A 20037-nucleotide genomic window follows, 5' to 3' on the forward strand; every position below is an offset into this window, starting at 1 on the left:
AAAGAGGCTGAAAACAGACAGGTGTTGTATGAAAAAAGAAAATGTGGAGAAAAATCCTTGAAGTTGCATTCACACTTTTGTTTGTGTGTCTGTGTCAGCATGTCAGTGACTCTAGAAGGTCTTCCCCGTTCCTGTGTATATACTCGCTTGCTGGTGTTTCTGTGTCTCCCTGTAGCAACGGCCTGTCTCTGTCTGTCTGACTCAAAGGCTGCACTGTACTCTATCGCAAACCCTGCTGCTCTTTGACGCAGATGAGCAAATATTGTTGTTTGACAGAAAGGAGTCAGGATGGGGATAAGATGACGGGACAAAAGGAGCAGGGTGATATTGAGCATGGAGCTTTGGTCAGAAACTTATTGGTTGAGGGGTGGGGGTTGGTGGGGGCTTCTTCGAGACTTAGGGGTTTAAGATGCTGACCATGTGATCGTACGGTCCCTGGTTCAAGTTGGCAGGGGACTGTTGTTGCATGTCATCTCCCATCTCTCCCCTCATTACAGGAAGGTGTTTAAGAATTCTTAAATATGAGTTACTGGGTTTTATCACTCCTGCAACTTAACTTTATTTTATTAAGTTTTGCAATCACTGTTTTTATTTAGCTATTATTTATATACTGCATATATATATATATGGTGTACTTTAAAGTATGCGTATTTTAATTTAATTCTGTTTATTATTGTTTATTCTCGTTAAAGCTTGCAACATGTCTGCATCTGTGTCCTGATGGATGGTAACTTTCTGTTTAAGATTTTGCACATCCATATAAATAAACAACAAACCAATCAATACATAGAGCATAATAAACTTTAATGTCATTTTGACAAATTTTTCCATTAAACAATTTGTGAGGGGGTATTTTTCTTTAAGCATAAACTTGCATAGTGGAAACCTGAGACAACTTTCCACAAAATAAATCAAATGTGTTAATATCCATGAACGTAATGCAAAACTAGAGACTCACACAATGTATTCACTCACATTAAAGCATCTTAATCAACATGTTAAAAAACAGCTGTCCTCTACAGAAAGAGACATACATTGTGAATAATATTCCAGACCTCTATGAAATTCTGACACAAAGTCTGGGGAGAACACAAGAGGTGGCACTGATCCTGTCTCAAGTGACATATCTTTATAATGGTGTTTTTCTTTGTCGACCCAAATCACACAGAAAGACCATTAAGCTCTATTAAGTGTGGTTAACTGTGTTTTGACTTGACATTCAGTAACTTCTGTGAGAACGTAATCCCCAAGTAATTGCTTATTTAAGTGATTTCATGTTAAATGCAATGTAAATTGAGACTGGAATTATTTGAGAAAAGTAAACTCAAAGTTTGGGTTTATTTATTTGGACATAAAGTGCATACATGTAGGAACATTAACTGAGGAAAAGAAAACCTGAGGGCTGCAGGAGAAGCCACGAAGCACCGCGGGGCTTTACTGCATTGGTAATACCAACAGGTTGAAGAGACACATACCAAAAGCATTTGTCAAGGGAGGGCCTGCGTTTCTCTGCACTGTGATGCCATTATTTCTGAGTCTGCAGGGCCCTTCTGTAGTCCACGCTGCCTACCATGTGTTTCTATTTACCTGGCCTGGCTACCTCTGAGCATAACGTTCCCAGTGCAGTTATTACCCAGAGCCCTGTGCGGTCACACCACAGGGGGCGCTTCTGTTGTGAAGTTAATGCAATATCCATCCACCTTTCACAGACAACTGAGGCCCTCTCAGCACATTTGTCCATTAAAATGGAATTTCTGGCAGACAAAGAGCCAGCTTCATATACGTCTGAAATCATGAACCCTCATATGAGACATGGTGATTTTTGGACCCCTGGGTCATACCGAAATGACACAAGATGGAGGGTGTAGCTTGTGTAAAGATGAAACCCTTCCAAAAAAGACACTTAGCAGCAGTGTAGATATTAAAACACAGAGAGCTTGTTGTTCAATTTTCTGAGTCTGCATAGTGGACAGGTTTTGGGTGTCTGCATATTCTAAAACTCAATATATCAGATGATTAAATCCTCCCTCAGGTCTGCGGGGATGACTGAGTGTTTGATAAACTTCAAAAATACGTGGTGTTTGGTCAACCCAACCAAATGGATGGAAAATATTGTCTCAGTTGGCAGGCTGGCCGATCTATAAACTTTGTGTTGTTTGTTTTGGTAGTTGCCAGCACCGGCTGACTTGCTCCAATCATAACTTTTGTCCTTCTGCGCAACAGAAGCTTTTGATTCCATCCTGAGATTGTAGGCAGTGTCCTCCTCCGCTCTAGTCCACGGGGAAAACACAAGGACAAATATTTTCTTTTGGGAGCGTCGCTCTGTTCTACCTGAGGATTTCATAAATCCAGCACATGTCCGTTTCCTGGAACCATCAAGCATCTTTCCATCCTAGCACCCCTCACCCCGCCCGTCAGGCACTCCTCTTGACCAGTGTTTGCGGCTGCTGCAGGTGCCCCTCCCCTGGGCAGCCCGCTCAGGAAAGCACCCCGCTGTGCAGACGAGACGAGGCCGCAGCCCGCGCCAAATTCACGCTGTGAGGTGTATAAGAGGCTCCCATTCTCTCCAGACATACACAAAAAAGATTCCCTTGCACTCCTCCTCCGCCTGCCCTCCTCTAAAATCCAATCTTCCCATCTGTTTTCCCTCTCTCAATCACTTTTTGTCCCCTTTATACTTTCCGCCTTGCCTACACTCTCATTCCTCTGTATGGTCTCACCTTATATGACGGTAATGTAAATTTCACCGCACTTTTTTGCATCGTGAATAACAAAGACTCTCAAGTCCTACTCAAATGTCTCCAAATTAACATTAACTTCAACATCTGTAACATCACGGCAGCTTATATCAAACACACTAAGTCAAGTTTTACGATACCCGCACATGTAGTCTACGCAGTATTTCAAAAACTGTTTGTAATTGCTGGTTTGACAGCAAACACCGAAACCTAGGAGCTCACAGTGTTTCTTTGTTCAACCCATGGCAACCCCACCATGAGGCGCCCTCCTCCCCATCACGTCCCCTGACTTCACACCTCCGTGTCAGCCGCCAGGATCAGGCGAGACCCTGGTTTGCGTGCCTTGGAGGCCGGAGGTTACATCAACCGACATACACATTACGGTTCGCACTTGGGCTCTTACTAGGAAAGACTGTAAATATGGCACGTCTGCCCCTCTTGCTCCTTCTCCCTCTAGCTGTGCTTCACCATTTCTCTGTTCCCCCCCCCGCCTCCTCCTCCTCAAGGCACACTGCCCGTAAACAGTCATCCCTGTCAACTCAGGCGTCAAAGCTCCCCTGACCTCTGACCTTCTGACATTTTACTCATCTGAACTCCATGGTTTGTTTGTGGCTGAGGAAGGACATTATGTATTTCCATGACACTGTTCAACATTAGAACAAAAGCCTGCATAGCCAATTATGTATTAGAGTTGATTCATCGATTAGTCGATCAACAGAAAATTAATCTGTAACTATTGCAGTAACAATCTGTTAATTGTTTCAAGCATTCATTTCAAAAATGTCAAACACTACCTAGTTCCAGCTCTTCAGATGTGAAAATTTGCATCTTTTTTGGTCTTCTGTGACTAGAAACTGAGTATTTTTGGGTTCTGAACTGTCAGACAACAACAAGACATTTGAACACATATTAATGGGCATTTTTCACACCAAACTATTAATTGAATAATCAAGAACATCTGCAAATTAATCTATAACAAAAATAAGCATTAGTCACAGCTCTATTATGTAAATTATGACTAATAGACTATTTTTAAGGGGCCGTAACACACTTGCAAAGGTTTTAAACAAAGGTAAAACTCTCTAGAAATGTTATAATTAAAAGTTAAGTCCTAGGTATTAAATGTATGTCCTTAGGTCTAAACTGGTTTGGTCCAATAGGTTAAAAAAAAGCAGTAGTATCACTGTCACTTCCTTATCTGAGAGTGAACCAATGTTTAGGTCACAGTAAGAATTAGAGTGCCACCTGCAGGTGAAAGACAAGAACAAAGACTTCATATTTGAAACCAAATCATTACTTTTTCCTGTTCTCCAGTTTGCTGCATTACATGTCTCCCTTCCTGCTCCTCACAGCTCCACACTGACAATATAGGACAAAGGATCCTATAAAAAACACTAGTTTTTCATGAGCAAAAATTACAAAATGAATCCACTTTTGCAAGTGTTGGCACAGTGTCTAAATACATAATAAAAATGCCAAGTAACTAAAGTAAAAAGGAGGACAGATAGATTTACTTGTATTGAAAAACATGAAGAAGCTGAGCTACAGTAGCAGAAAACTACAAAAAATCGACAGCCTGGTGAATATTACAACTTCACATCTAACCGATATATTTTCTCTCTCCAGTGACATAAATGTTGACTGTGTCTGAACTCTCACAGTTTCCCTTTCAGAGTTTTCTCTACCATCAACTTCTTTGTTCTACAAAAACTATGAATCATGTGTGTACAAACTTAGTCCGTTGTGTCACTACTGTCGTGGTAAAAACACAATACTGTGTACTTGAAGATTTTATCAGCAGCAGCTAGTAGCAGCAATAAAATGGCTGCACGTGTTGCCGGCTACACAACATGTTGTTCCCCTTGTCTGTCTTTGCACTGACTGAACTTCCAGCTCGGGTGGCTCAGTAACTGACCCATCCCAGTAACAGTGTCCCCTGAGGGGAGGACACCTCCCAAAGCTCCGTTCACCCAGTAAAGTTAATATAAAATAAATATAATTTAATTCCACTAATAATACTGAGCTGTTTACGTCCACGGTTTATGGGCAGTTTAAATTTATGGAAACATTTTGTATCTGTCAAAGCTCATCAAGAGTCAGAATTCATCATTTGAACAATAATGGAAATAGTAAGTCCTACTCATCTGCTGTACTGTAACTTTAACAATACTTTATTAGAGATCATAAAATCTACTTTTCATTAAATTAATATAAATAGCCTATGTGTAAAAGGTACAGAGCAGCTTTTAAGAAATAAAAACAGAAAGAGAAACTAGATCATTTGAAAGGAATATAAGTCTTAAAAACCAAAAATAAAGAATCCTGCACACTGTTCATCTGAGTTTAAGGGACACTATGAGTTTCTTTTCAGTTCAAAGGTGCAATATGTTAAATTACTAAATTTTGTTCACTAAAATATTTTTTTTAATAAAAACACAATAGTTAAAGTTAAAGTATTATTGCACAAAAAACATTTTAACTGCTGAACAAGGAGTGAAAATAATCCATTATTTCCACCCTTTAATTAGAAAGCGAAGTAAAAAAATAACATCAGTCCTAATAAATGAATGTGAACAAAGCCAGTGTTGTGATTGAAATCTAATAGTGGTCCTTTTAAAACAACCTATTTCCTCTTACGTACACATGACAGACCTTGATCCTAATCAAACTGAAGAGCAGAGTTTTGCAGACTGTTTTCAACACCCAGCAACACGGGACAAAAGAAATTCAACTAGGGCTGCTGGTTGTTCAATCTATTGATCCATGTCACCCCCACGCGGCGTTCTCGCCTTCCACAGTAACCTGCACCTTCCTGGCCATGTCTCTGACCTCCTGGGTGGTCAGTAACAGAACACCTGTACCTGTCGGACTGACTCTGAGTAACCCAGTACATCAGAACAGCCCGGGAGCCGGCAGGCATGATGCTGTGGTCTGTGTCTGCACAGGATGCTGGACGCTGGTCTCATTCTCCAATGGCAACAAAGCCTTAAGGACCATTAGACCGAGTCTGACTGTCACCACAAAGAATTACTGTATACAGCTGGAAACAAAGTGCAGTATGGAAGCTTAAGAGGGCTTTTAATCAAATATAATTCAGTCAAACAATTAAAGCCAGCAAGGCACATTAAAATGCTGTTTCCAGAATTGTTTAATATATTGCCCTTATAAGAATTAGTCATTTTGGCCCATAAAATAGTTATTTAGTTTATGTTTGACTTCATTGTGTTGTAATTAATGACCCACAAATATATCTTTATTTCAATCTTAACAAATGTATATTTAATACTCTATGAAGGGGGGGTTGTTAAAAGACATTGCAAGCTACCTTTTAAGGATTTTTTTTATTATTATTGTATACGATATAACAAATGTAGTTTATTTCAAATATTTATTCACATTTCATTCAGAAGGATTACTGTAAAAAACATTAAAATACCAGGATAGGCAGCATTAAAAAAAATAAGGACAATTTCAGTCATAAACGCAGCAGAAATCAATGTACAATGTACATTTTTTAAGAAGTAGTCAGTGGAGTTACTGACTTACCTTGTCTGAACAATGTGCTGGTCTTCAGGCTGCAGCCTCCTCCGGACCACCTCAGTCGAGGGTGGCACAGAGACAGGTGAGGCAACAGCCTTACACTGAAAACCTCTTTGTTTGTTTTAAAAAAAATAAACTAAACCCCAATATGAGCTGGTATCTGGCGCCATCTTGTGGTATTTAAACAAACACCAACAGCAAACGACGTTAACCGGAGGCGGAAACGATGAGCTAACGTAGCAGAGTGGCTAACAGCCAGCAGACTTATCTGTGCTGGAGACACGGAAGGGTTTGTTTATTTTTCGCATTTATTTTTGCACTGAGAGGGAAATTTTCGTTTGACAGGATATTTATGTCATTTTGTGGAACCCAGAACGGCGGGTGAGTTTGTCAAAACCGGGTGTTTTTTATGTTTGTTTGTGGTTTTTGACCCGCCGTCCAGATGCTCCCAATTAGCCGGCTAGCTAGCTAACATTAGCTAGTTTATGTAATGATGGCGGAGTACTGCTGCGCACTGGCTGCTGCTAGTTATCCTTTAATTACATCTTATATAAGGTATTTTAAAACAATACGTGCGGGTTTACAGTGTGCCTGTACGTGTGTGTACATAGATAATCACAATAAGCTTAAAACATTAGAGGGAAAGGAGAAATAAGACCATGTAATGCAGAGTTTCACTTCTTGGTCAATTTCCAAAACATCAACAATACTGTGGCTAGTCAGCGGTCAGCGTGTTGTGAGGGTAACTGAGGGTGTAGCAACACAAATCACATGTATTTTCCACAGCCAATATTTCATCTCCCTGTCATTTTCGGTCCTCCCAGCCGCCGCAGCAAATGGGACCAGCCCGGCCCCGGCTCTGGTGCTGGTGGGATGGGGGAGGCTGAAGCTGCCCCCACCGGGGCTCTGGATGCTGCAGCTGCTGTGGCCGCTAAGATTAATGCCATGTTGGTAGCCAAGGGTAAACTCAAACCCTCGCAGATTGGTGTCCCGGGGCCACCTGATAAGGTAATAATAAGCATAATTGGTATATATGTATGGGTATATATGGCTTAAAGACCATAGCTCTGATTCAGGGCCGTCATAGGATGTCAGATGGGGTGGGCAATGTGTATATAGTGTTGGTATACAGCTTCATATGATGTAAACCATATGGAGTCATAATCATATACATTTAATACCATGGTAGCTGTCTGTTTAACATATCTTGTTGTACTATTCCTGTTATTCTAAGGAGGCTTTTTTTTATGACAATACTGGATTAACAGGATTCTTACGTCAATGTGATGACAATATGGGTAATGTACTCAGAGTATATCCATATTTCTTACTCATGCTGTATAATGCTTGATTTTAACTCTATAAAATCGTAATTTTGAAAACCACAGCACCAGTTTTCCATACTGATAAATATCACAACATCCGTGCGGTTATAGAAAATGATGTGCTCAATTGCGTAGTTGATGTTCACCACACCAGACTGCCTGATAATGCGTGTGTCATACTGAAACTGCCTTCTTCAGTTTGTAGTAAGCATTTTTAACAATCTGGAAGAAATCTGACATCATGATTTCTTATCAAGAAAATATTTTCACTCAGTGAGTCAATGATAATGCTGATAAACTCATTATTCGTGGTACACAAAGTTATTTGTTACAGTTCTTTGTGTCAATAAGTATCTTCTCTTTATTCACGTACTGCCATCACATTTTTTTCAGCACAAACCTGCTGCTTGGACAAGATCTCCTCAAATATCACAATGTTTAACACTAAATATTAGTATTGTCTCTTTCTCAAATTTAGTATCAATGGCCCAAATTCATTTGGAGTGACACATACTTGATCTCTTGACTCCCCTCCTCTCTCAGGCTATAAATGTCGGGAAGCCTCCGGTGCCAACAAAGGCTAAAGATGACCTGGTCGTAGCTGAGGTCGAGATCAATGACGTCCCAATCACCTGTCGGAACCTCCTGACACGCGGCCAAACACAAGACGAGGTCAGTGACAATATGAACAATCATATGTCACAGAATTAAGTTAATTACTAGCTTTCTGGAGTATTTATTGATGTTCGCTCTACCTTACTCGGTTTGTCTGCAGATCAGTAAGGTGAGCGGTGCTGCTGTTTCAACCAGAGGCCGTTACATGACGGGAGAGGAGAAGGGAAAAGCTCTACCAGGGTAACTTCTCTCACCTCTCGCTCTCACCTCTCATTTTCTGAAACTGATCATAAAAACTAGTTAATCTGCTGTTTAATTATCTTAATTTTATAGTTAAATTATAATTATCAACTTTTTGCTCTTTCCACTCAGGGATCGACCGCTGTATCTGCACGTACAAGGACAGACTAGAGAGCTCGTTGACAGTCAGTTCATTTTCAAACTTTTAGTATCTGCAGTCAGACATGAATGTATGTCTTCATGTATCATGTAATTAGACTGATGGTTTCTTTCGCTCATTCTCCAGGGGCAGTTAATAGAATCAAGGAGATCATAACCAATGGTGTGGTGAAGGCTGCAACTGCCTCATCATCTTCATCCTTTTCCCCCAGTGGGGCTTCAGTCACAATTTACCAGCAGCACAACCCACCTCCTCCCTCACTGCCCCCCATGACCCACCACAAACCACACTTTCAGTCTGGGGTAAGACAGTTTCTTCTTTATGAAAAGCTTAGTATACGTCCTAAAATGTTTTAGACTCATTTTTCTGCCAAAATTGCTCACAGAGCAGACAAGTCGATAATATTATTTTTGACAAATTGCATGTAGTTTACATTACTGCCAACAATTTCCAATTAATACCATAGTTTTTAGTTTGATTAATGTGAATATTTTTTACTTCCAAGTACCTGTTTGTTTGAAACCAGTTTTAATGTTGCTTAAAGACAGTCTAAAACATTTGCTGTTTTAAGAAAGGGGTAAGTGCAGGTGCTGTTTAAAGCTCTGACAGCAATTTAAGATCAACATGCAGTGCGGAATTGTTTCCACAAGCAGTGTCAGACTTCAGTGATGAATACTTAGAAACCTTGGATGCTCTTTAAAATATAAAAAATCAGTTTCGTTTTGTGAGCTGAAAGTGAAGACTCTGATGTTGGAGCTTTTGAACGCAACAACCTCAAAGACCTAAAAAAAAAGTCGATAGTGTCACTAAGTAAAGCTACTATGATTTGAACTCAAAAGACCTTTGATAACCACTGTGATGGATTACCATGTTTCAACTCACTGTAACTTCATTTCTATACCTCATTACAATAATTGTAAAACAGTGTTTGCCTGGAAGATAGAAGACACACATTCATCAATCAGTTGTAGGATTTTAATTAGTATTGCAGCTAATGCAAAACAGATGTGATTTGTTGAAATAGACAATTGATTGTTATTTGGCTGGCTGTTATTACCTGCAGTAATGTATATAGATATATTAATGCCATTATGTTGTGTTTCCTTTCTCAGATGCATTATGTCCAAGATAAAGTCTTTGTGGGCCTTGAGCACGCTATCCCAGGGTTTGTAGTCAAAGAGAGGGTCGAGGGCCCTGGCTGTTCGTACCTGCAGCACATCCAGGCTGAGACTGGGGCCAAAGTCTTCCTTAGAGGAAAAGGATCAGGCTGTTTAGAGCCTGCCTCTGGGCGAGAGGCCTTTGAACCCATGTACATCTACATCAGGTGGGTGTTGTCTCATGAAGTAAAAAAAGAATAAGAACCGTTGCCTGTCAGAGATGATAACTGCTTGTGCAATAATATGAACTAGCCACAGGGGTGTTTTTTTGCAGCATTGTGGGCTCAGTAAACCAAAATGCAGTCTGTTCTCTCTCCAGTCATCCTAAACCAGAGGGGCTTGCAGCAGCAAAAACCTTGTGTGAGAACTTGCTTCAGACAGTGAGTAATTTCCTGTTACTGTGAAATGATAAACCACAACACTTGATCCAGGTCTGTGCTTTTCCACTTACAGTCCATTACAAGCTTAAGCAATTCCAAATGTATTGTCCACTACAAAAGCTTTATTTGGGCTATTTATTGACTATGGCTAGAGGATATGGTAAAAAAAATCATATTGTGATTATTTTGACAGATAGTATGATCGCAAAATAAAATTTACCATTAATTGAGGATGTGGGGGTGGAGTCTCACATAGTTATTGTTATAGGTATTGTTCTGGATGTGGATGGAAATTATTGTTATTAGCAACCAGTTGTTACCACTCTGACAAACAAAGCTAAAAGTCTGTAAAAAAAAATTGAAGATGCACTTCCTTTGGTATAATGGGTGTTAATAATTAGAACTTCTACAGATGTGCCATCGAGATAAAACGTATCTACAGTTATGAAACTGTAGATAAGTTTTGCATCTTCTATACCACCATTTTAGTTGATAAGTTTGAGTGGTATTTTCTTCAGATGCAGCGTTTTGCACAAAGTACAACAAAGATATAGAAGAAGAGTCTTTCTACCAGGAGGTGTTAGTGAATATCATTCAATCATTTGTATTGGAAATAAATTGTACTTAGTGTTACACAGTAGTAGTACATTTTCATATTCTTGTTTCCTGAACCACTAACAGGCCTTACATACAATGTTTCTCTTACTCTAGGTGCATGCAGAGTATTCTCGCTTCCTCAATCAAATGAGCACAATGATGCCAACACAGCAAGGTAAAATATATCTAGTAGCCTCTCTGTGGTTTAGATCTATCACTTTATCAAGCAACTTTCTCAGCTAACAGCTGTAACATTCTCAGTCAAATGTCCTGTATATGATTGTAGAAGTCGTTCAAAGAGTCTGACTTGATCTGTTTCCCTCCCCTTACTCATCCAGGCTTTGCACAGCCCCCAGTAGTGAATGGGATGCCTCCACAGCCTCCTTACTACCCCCCTGCTGGATTCCAGCCAGGCTACCCCATGCCTGTACCACCACCTCAGCCACAACCTGTCCTTCCACCGTACGCTGTCCCCCCTCCTATACCTCCCACAGCACCTGCGGGTGTGCCTCCACAGTACACACTTCCCCCTGCCCACGCCCCTGCTCCCGTTCCCGTTCCAGCTCCAGCTCTTGCCCCTGCCCCTGCACCTGCTTCTGCCTCTGCTCCAGGCACCATGCCACAGGTAGGACCAAACCATCAAATCTTGCATTTTATAATAATAATAATAATAATACAACTTTATTCATATAGAACCTTTTCATGCAGGGGTTGAGCTCTAGCAAAGTTCCTTAAAATAAAGTGAAGAAACAAGAAAGAAAATTCAAACAAGGGCAAATACAGTTTGATACAACCCATCTATCAAATGATTAACTAACAACATAGGCAGCAAATAGCAAGAACGAGTAGCAGCAGCAGAGGATCTAAGATGCCATGAAGGATTAGAAATCAACAAAGAATTAGTAATGTGGGGCAGTCCAAACCATTAAGAGTCTTGTAAAATAGGAAAGGACCTTTCAAATCCCAATTTCTAAAAGACACTGGGAGGCCAATGCTGGTTAGCTAAAACTATTTTGCTCTTTCTTGTTCTTGTTAAAAGCCTGGCAGCAGAGTTCTGAATTAGAGGTAGTTTATACAGTAAAAAGAGCATTACAGTAATCTAACCTACTTGTAAATAAATGCATAAAGTTTTTCAGCATCTTGTTGGGATAGGAAATAAACAAAATAAAACTGATTTGGTCACCTTCTTTAAGTGGGATTTAAAATTTAAATCTCAGTCTAGGATAATGCCCAGGCTTCTGACTTCCGAGCTAACCTGTGGGGCCAAGCCACCAAGTTTGGCGAGTACTAGCTGTTTGTAGACCAACTAATAAAATTTCTGTCAGTATTGGACTGCATCCAATACTGACAAAAAATCTTAAATCTATATGAATGAGGTCATATTAGTCCTCATCTAAAGCACCTATGTGTAGCATGCAAAGCAATAGTACTTACTATATTGTTTCCCATCTCTGCAGACTCTTCCTCCTGTACCTTTTCCTCCATCAGCTGCAGCGCCACCGAAAGCTCCACCTCCTGCTGCCCCCACCAACCCACCACAGAAAAGACGCTTCACAGAGGAGGTCCCAGATGAGAGGAACAGCGGCCTACTCGGATACCAGGTAACAAACACTTCCACGTTTAGAGCCCCTCATCATTCTCTTGTTTATTTTAGTTTTTCCTCTTCTTTTCTCCACCTTATTAGTTTTTTGCCTTTTGTTTGTACCTTGACGCTCTGGGTGTATGTGTGAGTGTGTGTTTTGTCTGTGTGTTCACTGTCTGTGAATTATCTCTGACCATTTCCTCCTTTCTTCAAATGCTTAATTTGCATTGTTTGAGATAGCATGGCTGTTTCCTGTTGCTCACTTACAGTTTACCTGTGTCTTTCTACTGGTAATATGGAGTTTCAGAAAAAAGCTTTATTAATACTGATGAACTTTAAGTATCTTTCATAGTGGCTGGGAGAAATGTCTGTGTAATCAGACTTGGGGTAAGGTATTCACAATGACAGATGTTTCGCTTTGTTGATGGTATAGTCATTAGTCATATTTAAGTGTCAGGGCAGGGTTTAGTAGAGGATGTCTGCTAATTGCGCTCGTGTGTTTTTCTGCTCATAGCATGGACCCATTCATATGACTAATTTAGGTGCAGGCTTCCCAGTGGGCAGCTCGGAGACAACAGGACCCCCACCGCCAAGTTCCTCTGGCCCACCCAGTGAGAGGGACAGGTACACAGAGTTTTGTTATATTTGTTAACATTTTATTAATGAGAGAATGTGCCAGGCTCAACAGGAGTAGTTAACTCACATCATTTCTCTTTGCGTTCCGCAGTAGGCAGCTAATGCCTCCACCTCCGTTGCCTGTGAATGGAGTGAGACCCAAGATGGAGGAGAGAAGGGCACTGCAAGGCCCCGTGGGTAAGGGCATTATCCCGTGGACTGACAAATCCCTGCCCAAATCCAAATCCACAGTTCCTGACTGTGGACTCTGCCCCCTTTTTATAAGCTCAGCCTCGATCTATTCACAGCCGTAACATAGAGCTGCAAAGAATAATGTAAATCCTCTCCCGGGCCTCTAGGCTGCGTCCAAATTTTAGTGCTTTTACTTGAGATTGTTACATAAAACCCCAAACAGATGTATCAACACAAATAGTTGGCCCAAAAAGCTTTTATTTCTTTGGATTTGAATAATGAAGCCCCGTTTTTGTGGCAGATTAGATAAATGCAGCGTTACACACACTCACACTCAGCCTCAAACTGGCCCTTATGCTTCTTATGATTCTTACAGGATTCTGCTGCTGTGACTAGAAATCTCCCGATAGTGAGATGGAGCTATGACTCGACATCTTTTGTGCATTGTTCAATCTCTTTTGTAAAGATGTCTGATAAGTCGAGTCCACCTTACCGTCCCGTTCTGATGACATCATCAGTCTGGTGTATCTGTCGTTTTTTTTTTGCTTTTCATCACTAATGAGAATCTCTCCTGTTTTTGTGTTTTTCTCTTTTTCTCTGTGTTTTTCTTCTCTTCCATGTATCTCTGGGGTGATGCCGGATTCTGATTGGGGGTGGGGTACGACTCATCCTGTGACGCCGTCCTTCCTCTCGATTGGACGGCCCTAACACTGTCGCTCCCCACCAACCAATGGCTGCTTTCCAATGGCTGCCCCCCTCCTCTACTCTGCTGACAAACTATGATTTAAATCTATTAACTATTTGTTTCTCCCAAAATGTGTTTGGAATAATTAACTTGCACTTGTCTTATTTGAAACATGCTGCTGCTTTTGTTGTTTTTGGTGTTTGTTTTTTTCTCTCCCCATATTTCTCTCCCTCCCTCGCCCAAATGTTCCACCTCTTCTTTCTTCTTCGTGCTTCCCCTCTTCCTCTTTCAGAGCCCACAGTGAAGAGACCGAAAACTGGTTTGGTAGCATACACCGGTGACTCCTCTGATGAAGAGGAAGACCACTCAACCTCCAAAGCCTCAGGGCCAGGTAACCCTGGGGCAGTTCCCCCTACCTCCACCTCCTCAGGCTGGACACAGGGCTATCGCTGCCCTCCTCCACCACCCCCTCGTGCTAAAACACAGCCACAGACGCAGTCTATGCCTTTCTGGATGGCACCGTAAAACAGGAACTCCCTCAGTGCTTTGTGCCGAGTCTTACAGGATGTTCACCCAAACTGAGCCTGTCTTTTTCCATCACTCATCACCTGTTCATCACATGGATGACTCTTAACAGCTACATGTTGGTTGCAGTATTATTTTAGTACTTGAGTCCAAAGGGACATACTAATGTTTTGGAAAACTCCTGTTTGTTTGTTTGTTTGTTTTTTTGGTGCACACATAGTTTGAAAATGAACATTTGCAGGACTGATATTCCAAACTATTTTGTGGATGTATAGATGGTCAGATGAGCGATATTCTGCCTACAGTTTTATTTGGAATGGATTAAAAACACATGCCAGGTGAAGTGTTTGAATATAGTGTCTTTGTAAAAACAGTACCACGAGGCAATGATGTTGTACATCACTGACTACTCATTTTATCCCCATCTCTTAAGTACAGATTTTCCTACTTTGTCACTCCCTTAACGTTCCCTTTTCCCTGTCCAAGTCAGTGACACCATCCTTTTCTATTCTGGTCTTTTTGTACAGATCATATTGGACTAATATGTAGTAAAACTATTGAATTTATTTCATGCTTTTATGAAATAAATAAACTTAATTTATTGCTGTTTGAGCTTGTGATTCCTTGTAACATGTTTTCCTTATTAAAGTGTGTTCTACCACACTTGGCAGAAGTGATCATCGCAAATCAAGTTGGTCACATCTGCCAATTAGCTGTCAACAGTTCTGCCTGCCAAAGTAAATCGTGGATTAAGTGACCAACTTCAGCTTCGGCATTTATATTTTAAAAATAGACCCCTCATTCACGTGTGAAAACCCTTGAAAAACATGTTGAAGGTTTTGTAATGATAACTTTGAACAAATTTCATTAAAGCAGTACAACCTGGACTGTGCATTCTTAATATGAACAAATATCACATTTAAAAACTATGTTAAAATAATGTACACAAAGCAGTATAGCATGATGAGCTACTTATACTGTTAAGAAGGACTGAATGCTGATATAGACACTGCAGAGTTCAGACCATCTCAATCTCTGGCTCTCTTGGAGGGTTTTTCTTGTTGTACTGAGCGATGCGGCTCTCCATGATTGGCCGGAAGTGGCGAATCAGTCCCTGTAGAAGAAAGATATAAAACAAAGAAAATGCATGTAAAAATATAACTTAGTCCTTCAGTGAGTGTTTAATAGCTTCCAGAGATGTCACCTGCACAGGCCAAGCAGCTCCGTCTCCCAGGGCACAGATGGTGTGTCCCTCTATCTGCTTGCTTAGCTCCCAGATCATGTCAATCTCTGAAACTGCTGCTTCTCCTCGAACAAACCTCCACATCATTTTATCCATCCAGTCAACTCCTGAGTGAGAGGACGAGAGAAAAAAAAGTACTCATGCTGAAATCTGAGCACAGTCGGACTTATTGCAAATACCCATGTGGGTTTCACATGGTAATTGAGTATTTTTCCTTCTATAATTTAAGTTTTAAGTTTTCCTTTCCTCCTATAATTTAAGTGGATTTTGTTTTAAAGTATTTTTACTTAATATTCTCACCACTGGCACATATGTAGTAATATGTGGTTACTAAGATTTCAGTTGTATCTTTTTGTATTTAACACCTTTCTCACTGAGGTTTTGTGGATGTGCACGTAACTATTCTAGCCTGAAAGTAGGGGCCACAGAAAGAGTGTTGGTTTTAAGATGAATCAGGGTGAGGTGATTTTATTGTTAAATACAGTTGCAGTTCCTTACCCTCTCTGCAGGGGGTGCACTGGCCACAGCTCTCATGTTTGTAGAACTCAACCAAACGGGCGATGGCTCGAATCACATCAGTCTGGTGGAAAAATACAATTCTCAGATTATCTCGTCTTGTCTCTGAAGGCGCAGTGTATTTTGTCGTGTATGTTATTCAGGGGACCTGCTTACCGATTTATCCATAACTATGATAGCTGCAGTTCCCAGTGCAGTCTCTGCTCGGACCAGGTCATCAAAATCCATTAAAACATCATCGCATACATGGCGAGGGATGATGGGAGTGGAGGACCCCCCTGGGATCACTCCTAATAGATTGTCCCAGCCGCCCCTCACTCCTCCTGCACCAATCGCACGAGAAGAGAGAGGAAGACATGTCAACATCTCAAAGATTAAATCAACATCAACACAGAAGGGGGACTGTAAACACACACCTGCGTGTCTCTCTATTAGCTCCCTCAGCGGAATAGACATCTCTTCCTCCACTGTGCACGGTGTGTTCACGTGACCGGAGATGTTGAACAGCTTTGTCCCAGAGTTCCTCTCCCTCCCAAAGCTGGCGAACCAAGCACCGCCTCGACGACAGATATCAGGCGCCACAGCAACCGTCTCCACATTGGAAACTGTCGTCGGGCATCCAAACACCCCTTAAGGAAGAGAGAAAAAAGCAGTGAATAACCACTTAAGGACTGTAATTACAGTATAACCCTTTTTTTTGTTCCAGTTTCTTAAACCATAATTAACCCCAGTAGGAAACCGGATGTAGGAGCTTGAACCTCACCTATGTCTGCAGGGAATGGCGGCTTGAGTCGGGGTTTCCCTTGTTTGCCCTCAAGAGACTCGATGAGGGCCGTCTCCTCCCCGCAGATGTAGGCTCCGGCTCCCCGCATCACAAACACATCAAAGTCATACCCCGAGCCACAGGCGTTCTTCCCTATGAGCCCTGCCTTGTATGCCTCATTAATAGCCACCTGTTTGAAGAGACAGCACATAGCATAAAACACACAGCATGTATGGATTGACCAACGAGACCTCTACCTGTGCCTCTGTATACCTGTAGATTTGATGACTCGTTGTAAAACTCTCCTCTGATGTAAATGTACGCAGCACGAGCGCCCATGGCTCTCCCAGCGACCAGGCAGCCTTCTATTAGCTTATGGGGGTCATGACGCATTATCTCGCGGTCCTTACATGTCCCAGGCTCCCCCTCATCAGCATTCACCACCAGGTATTTAGGTCTGGGAAGAACAGGAAGGAAATAAACAGAATACATTGTCATTAGTGGTGTGGACAGAGATGCATGTCTCAAGTGTCTCTGATCTTCATTATTTATTTTCCATCTCACTCCTACCTGCCATCGCTGGGTTTGTTCATGAAGCTCCACTTCATGCCGGTGGGGAAGCCCGCTCCTCCTCTGCCTCGGAGCCCGGAGATTTTCACCTCGTTCAGGATCCAGTCTGATCCCTTCAGTATGATTTCCTTAGTCTTGTACCAGTCTCCTCGTTTGAGAGATCCCTTGAGTCTGGTTGGAAGAGGAAGAGGGAGAGAAAGAGAGATCAATAAGTATTTATAATGAGTTTCAGGTCATCAGAGAATATGCAAAATTGCGTTTGTCTTGTGTGTTTTTACCTCCAGTCATCACGTCCATATAAGTTAGTGAATATCCGGTCTTGGTCACTCAGAGGCCCAAATTTGGTCTTATTTTGCTTCACCTGGTGACAGAGAGGAAGAGGAAAGAAGAGTTTGATTGACAAAGCGGCCATGTGCAATAATGTTACTGCAAAGATGGATGCATGAAAATTATCCACCCCTGTAACTAATGTTCGATCGATTCTGTTTTTGATAAATTGTTTCTGTCTATAAAATGTCAGACAATAGTGAAAACTCTCACAGCCCAAAGTGATGTCTTCAAACATCTTTTTTTTACAGTCCATAGCCCAAAGATATTCAGTTTACTATCATTTATGACAAAGCAAAGCATCACATTCTCACATCTGAGAAACTACAACCAGCGAACATTTGGCATTTTGGCTTTAAAAAATTACTAAAACTATTATTTGATTATTAAAATAGCTGGCAATTAATTTTTGTCAAAAACTATAATTCATTATGGAAAATCATTTAAACACATATGGAGGTCTCATATATTTTGTTTTACATATCAATATGTGGAATTCTGTGTTCTCCTTTATTTATAGGTGAACTTGTTAAACAGATTTCTGCCAAATGTTAGGGAATTTTACTGTATTTATTGATTTAAAATTCAGGGTTTTGAAAAAACAATTGGTACAATTCCAATAGTTTCAAAATTACTATTATATGTTAAAACTTTGTGATAATAATAATAATGAAATGAAAACACTTAAAGTTGGGTAATAAATGTGGTAATAATTTATATATTCTGCAATATAGTAAAAAATATATGAGAGTCCACGATACATTTTAAGGCCTTTTCATCTTTATAATTTCAGTGATCACAAAAACATGTCTGCCTTGTCTTTTTATATCCTATATAATTGTCATATGGGACATATTTAAACCCAAAGACAAATTCATCCAAAATATCTAATTAAAGAACATCATCCCCTTTCTTTCTGCTTGGGAAATGTAGTTCCATTTAAAAAAATCTTCTTTGATCACTGACTAAAAACGCACTTGCTGCTTGTTACTACGTGTCGAAACTCACGCATACCTGTATATGAAAGTAGCCATGTAGGTTAACGTAGTGCGTTGTGGATAGCAGAGTGGGTGCAGGCCTACCTGTACTGCAGTGCTGTAGGTCAGACGCGGAGCGACCTGACGCACCACAGCTCCCCACAGCATCCGCCCAGGCAGCATCCGCCAAGGCAGCATCCTGCAGGAGCCCGCAGACTAACACCTCCAACAACCCGGTGTGTGCTACAAAGCTGCCCCCTTTCCAGGATCTCCCGTTTGACTCCTCAGACAATCAAATCGATTTCTGAAACTTCTGCTGCAGTCGGAGTGCGGGGCCTTCTGGTTCAGCTTAATTAGACTAAAGAGGATTAACGAACCACGTCACATCCGATCGTTCCCGGCGGCCCGTGCGGCACCGGGCAGGTACCCTATACACGTGCATGCACACAATTAATTGATCGGTATCAAGGTCACTAGAGGCGCAATCATTAAGGGAATTTGTGCATGATTTAGAGGGATATAAATGGATTACTAGTGTGAAAATAACCATTAAATGTATGCAATGTACACACATAGACCCTGACCTGGACATCAGGCCCCCCCTCCGGAAAAAGCACCGGTGTTACTAATAACATTAAGACTTTGCAAGTATCCCAGTAAGCTGTGACAGTGAACCAGGACCCTGAAACTGAAGCAGCTAAATAAGAATAAGAAGTTCCGCCAGTGTTCATTTCCTGATTCACACCTGTGCTTTCCCTCCTGTGTCTGACATGTCAAAATGTCTTGTTCTTTCCACTCAGTCACATTTTTCCATTATTAGCAAAGACCACAATGATCTTATTGTAAGATAGAGAATAATGGGTTTAAAATTAAGGAAGTGGTAATGGAAAATTCCTATCCCCTTCAAACTATCAAGAAGTGAGCTGTCCAAAAACACTAAGGGGTATTTTAAGGTGGTCTCTAAAGAAATAAATGTAATCTTATCTCTTCTTAAAGATCATCTGATTCAAAAGAGTCACATTATCTTAAGGTTATTAATAGAGTTTTGATAAAAATCACTGAGCTGATGTCATTACATGATTTCCCTTCATCACTGATAGATTCGATTATCTACAGTTTCGGCCAATGACTCATAATAACTCATGATGTCAGTACAGAAATGCCAAAGGTATGTTGAATGCAACTGTAAATATCTTGGCTCTTTAATAACCAAATGTAGGGTTCCTTTCTGTATGTTTATGTTAACGTTTAGGTCTTTAAAAAAAAGAATATTGACTGATTGTTACTCGT

At 40.9% G+C, this 20037-nt stretch overlaps 3 protein-coding genes across 5 annotated transcripts in view; 1 reads left to right on the plus strand and 2 right to left on the minus strand.

Annotated features, from left to right (window-relative positions):
- The window catches only part of kcnj14 (potassium inwardly rectifying channel subfamily J member 14), a 33956-nt gene extending 27625 nt beyond the window's left edge, over positions 1–6331 (minus strand). The window contains exon 1 of the mRNA XM_051405694.1: positions 6285–6331. The gene's annotated coding sequence lies outside the window, so the exon portion shown is untranslated. The remainder of the gene's footprint in view (positions 1–6284) is intronic.
- A 161-nt stretch (positions 6332–6492) lies between these two features.
- On the plus strand, positions 6493–14952 carry khdc4 (KH domain containing 4, pre-mRNA splicing factor). 3 transcript variants are annotated; one of them, XR_007885319.1, is made up of 14 exons: positions 6493–6659; positions 7103–7286; positions 8147–8275; positions 8379–8458; positions 8591–8643; positions 8745–8920; positions 9731–9942; positions 10095–10155; positions 10867–10927; positions 11091–11377; positions 12210–12353; positions 12877–12958; positions 13062–13147; positions 14119–14182. XR_007885319.1 is itself a non-coding variant. In XM_051405458.1 (14 exons), the coding sequence occupies exons 1-14, from the start codon at positions 6631–6633 to the stop codon at positions 14349–14351; spliced, it is 1845 nt and encodes a 614-aa protein (XP_051261418.1). In that variant the 5' UTR covers positions 6493–6630; the 3' UTR covers positions 14352–14952. The 3 variants fall into 3 exon arrangements, 2 of the variants coding, with proteins under 2 accessions (XP_051261418.1, XP_051261419.1); XM_051405458.1 differs by having other exon boundaries at positions 12849–12958; positions 14119–14952; XM_051405459.1 differs by lacking the exon at positions 14119–14182 and having other exon boundaries at positions 13062–13205.
- A 261-nt stretch (positions 14953–15213) lies between these two features.
- Positions 15214–19115, minus strand: LOC127366500 (NADH dehydrogenase [ubiquinone] flavoprotein 1, mitochondrial-like). The gene is made up of 10 exons (XM_051405463.1): positions 18853–19115; positions 17722–17804; positions 17444–17614; positions 17147–17330; positions 16874–17063; positions 16527–16739; positions 16267–16433; positions 16093–16174; positions 15556–15701; positions 15214–15465 (listed from the first exon to the last, which is right to left on the minus strand). Exons 1-10 carry the CDS (start codon positions 18943–18945, stop codon positions 15370–15372), a joined length of 1425 nt encoding a protein of 474 aa, XP_051261423.1. The 5' UTR covers positions 18946–19115; the 3' UTR covers positions 15214–15369.
- Between the last annotated feature and the right edge of the window lie 922 nt (positions 19116–20037).

The sequence above is a fragment of the Dicentrarchus labrax genome, unplaced genomic scaffold, assembly GCF_905237075.1.
Source record: "Dicentrarchus labrax unplaced genomic scaffold, dlabrax2021, whole genome shotgun sequence".
Taxonomy (NCBI): Eukaryota; Metazoa; Chordata; class Actinopteri; family Moronidae; genus Dicentrarchus; species Dicentrarchus labrax.

What these genes read in the sequence shown, in the direction of transcription:
- khdc4 (XM_051405458.1), top strand. Translation starts at nt 6,631, where the DNA reads ATGTCATTTTGTGGAACCCAGAACGGCGG. An exon ending in GCGGCCTACTCGGATACCAG is followed by an intron (nt 12,354 to 12,848) that starts GTAACAAACACT and finishes TTCTGCTCATAG; the next exon opens with CATGGACCCATTCATATGAC. An exon ending in GGCACTGCAAGGCCCCGTGG is followed by an intron (nt 13,148 to 14,118) that starts GTAAGGGCATTA and finishes TTCCTCTTTCAG; the next exon opens with AGCCCACAGTGAAGAGACCG.
- LOC127366500 (XM_051405463.1), bottom strand. Translation starts at nt 18,945, where the DNA reads ATGCTGCCTTGGCGGATGCTGCCTGGGCGGATGCTGTGGGGAGCTGTG. An exon ending in CCTACAGCACTGCAGTACAG is followed by an intron (nt 17,805 to 18,852) that starts GTAGGCCTGCAC and finishes CTCTGTCACCAG; the next exon opens with GTGAAGCAAAATAAGACCAA. An exon ending in GTGCACCCCCTGCAGAGAGG is followed by an intron (nt 15,702 to 16,092) that starts GTAAGGAACTGC and finishes CCTCTCACTCAG; the next exon opens with GAGTTGACTGGATGGATAAA.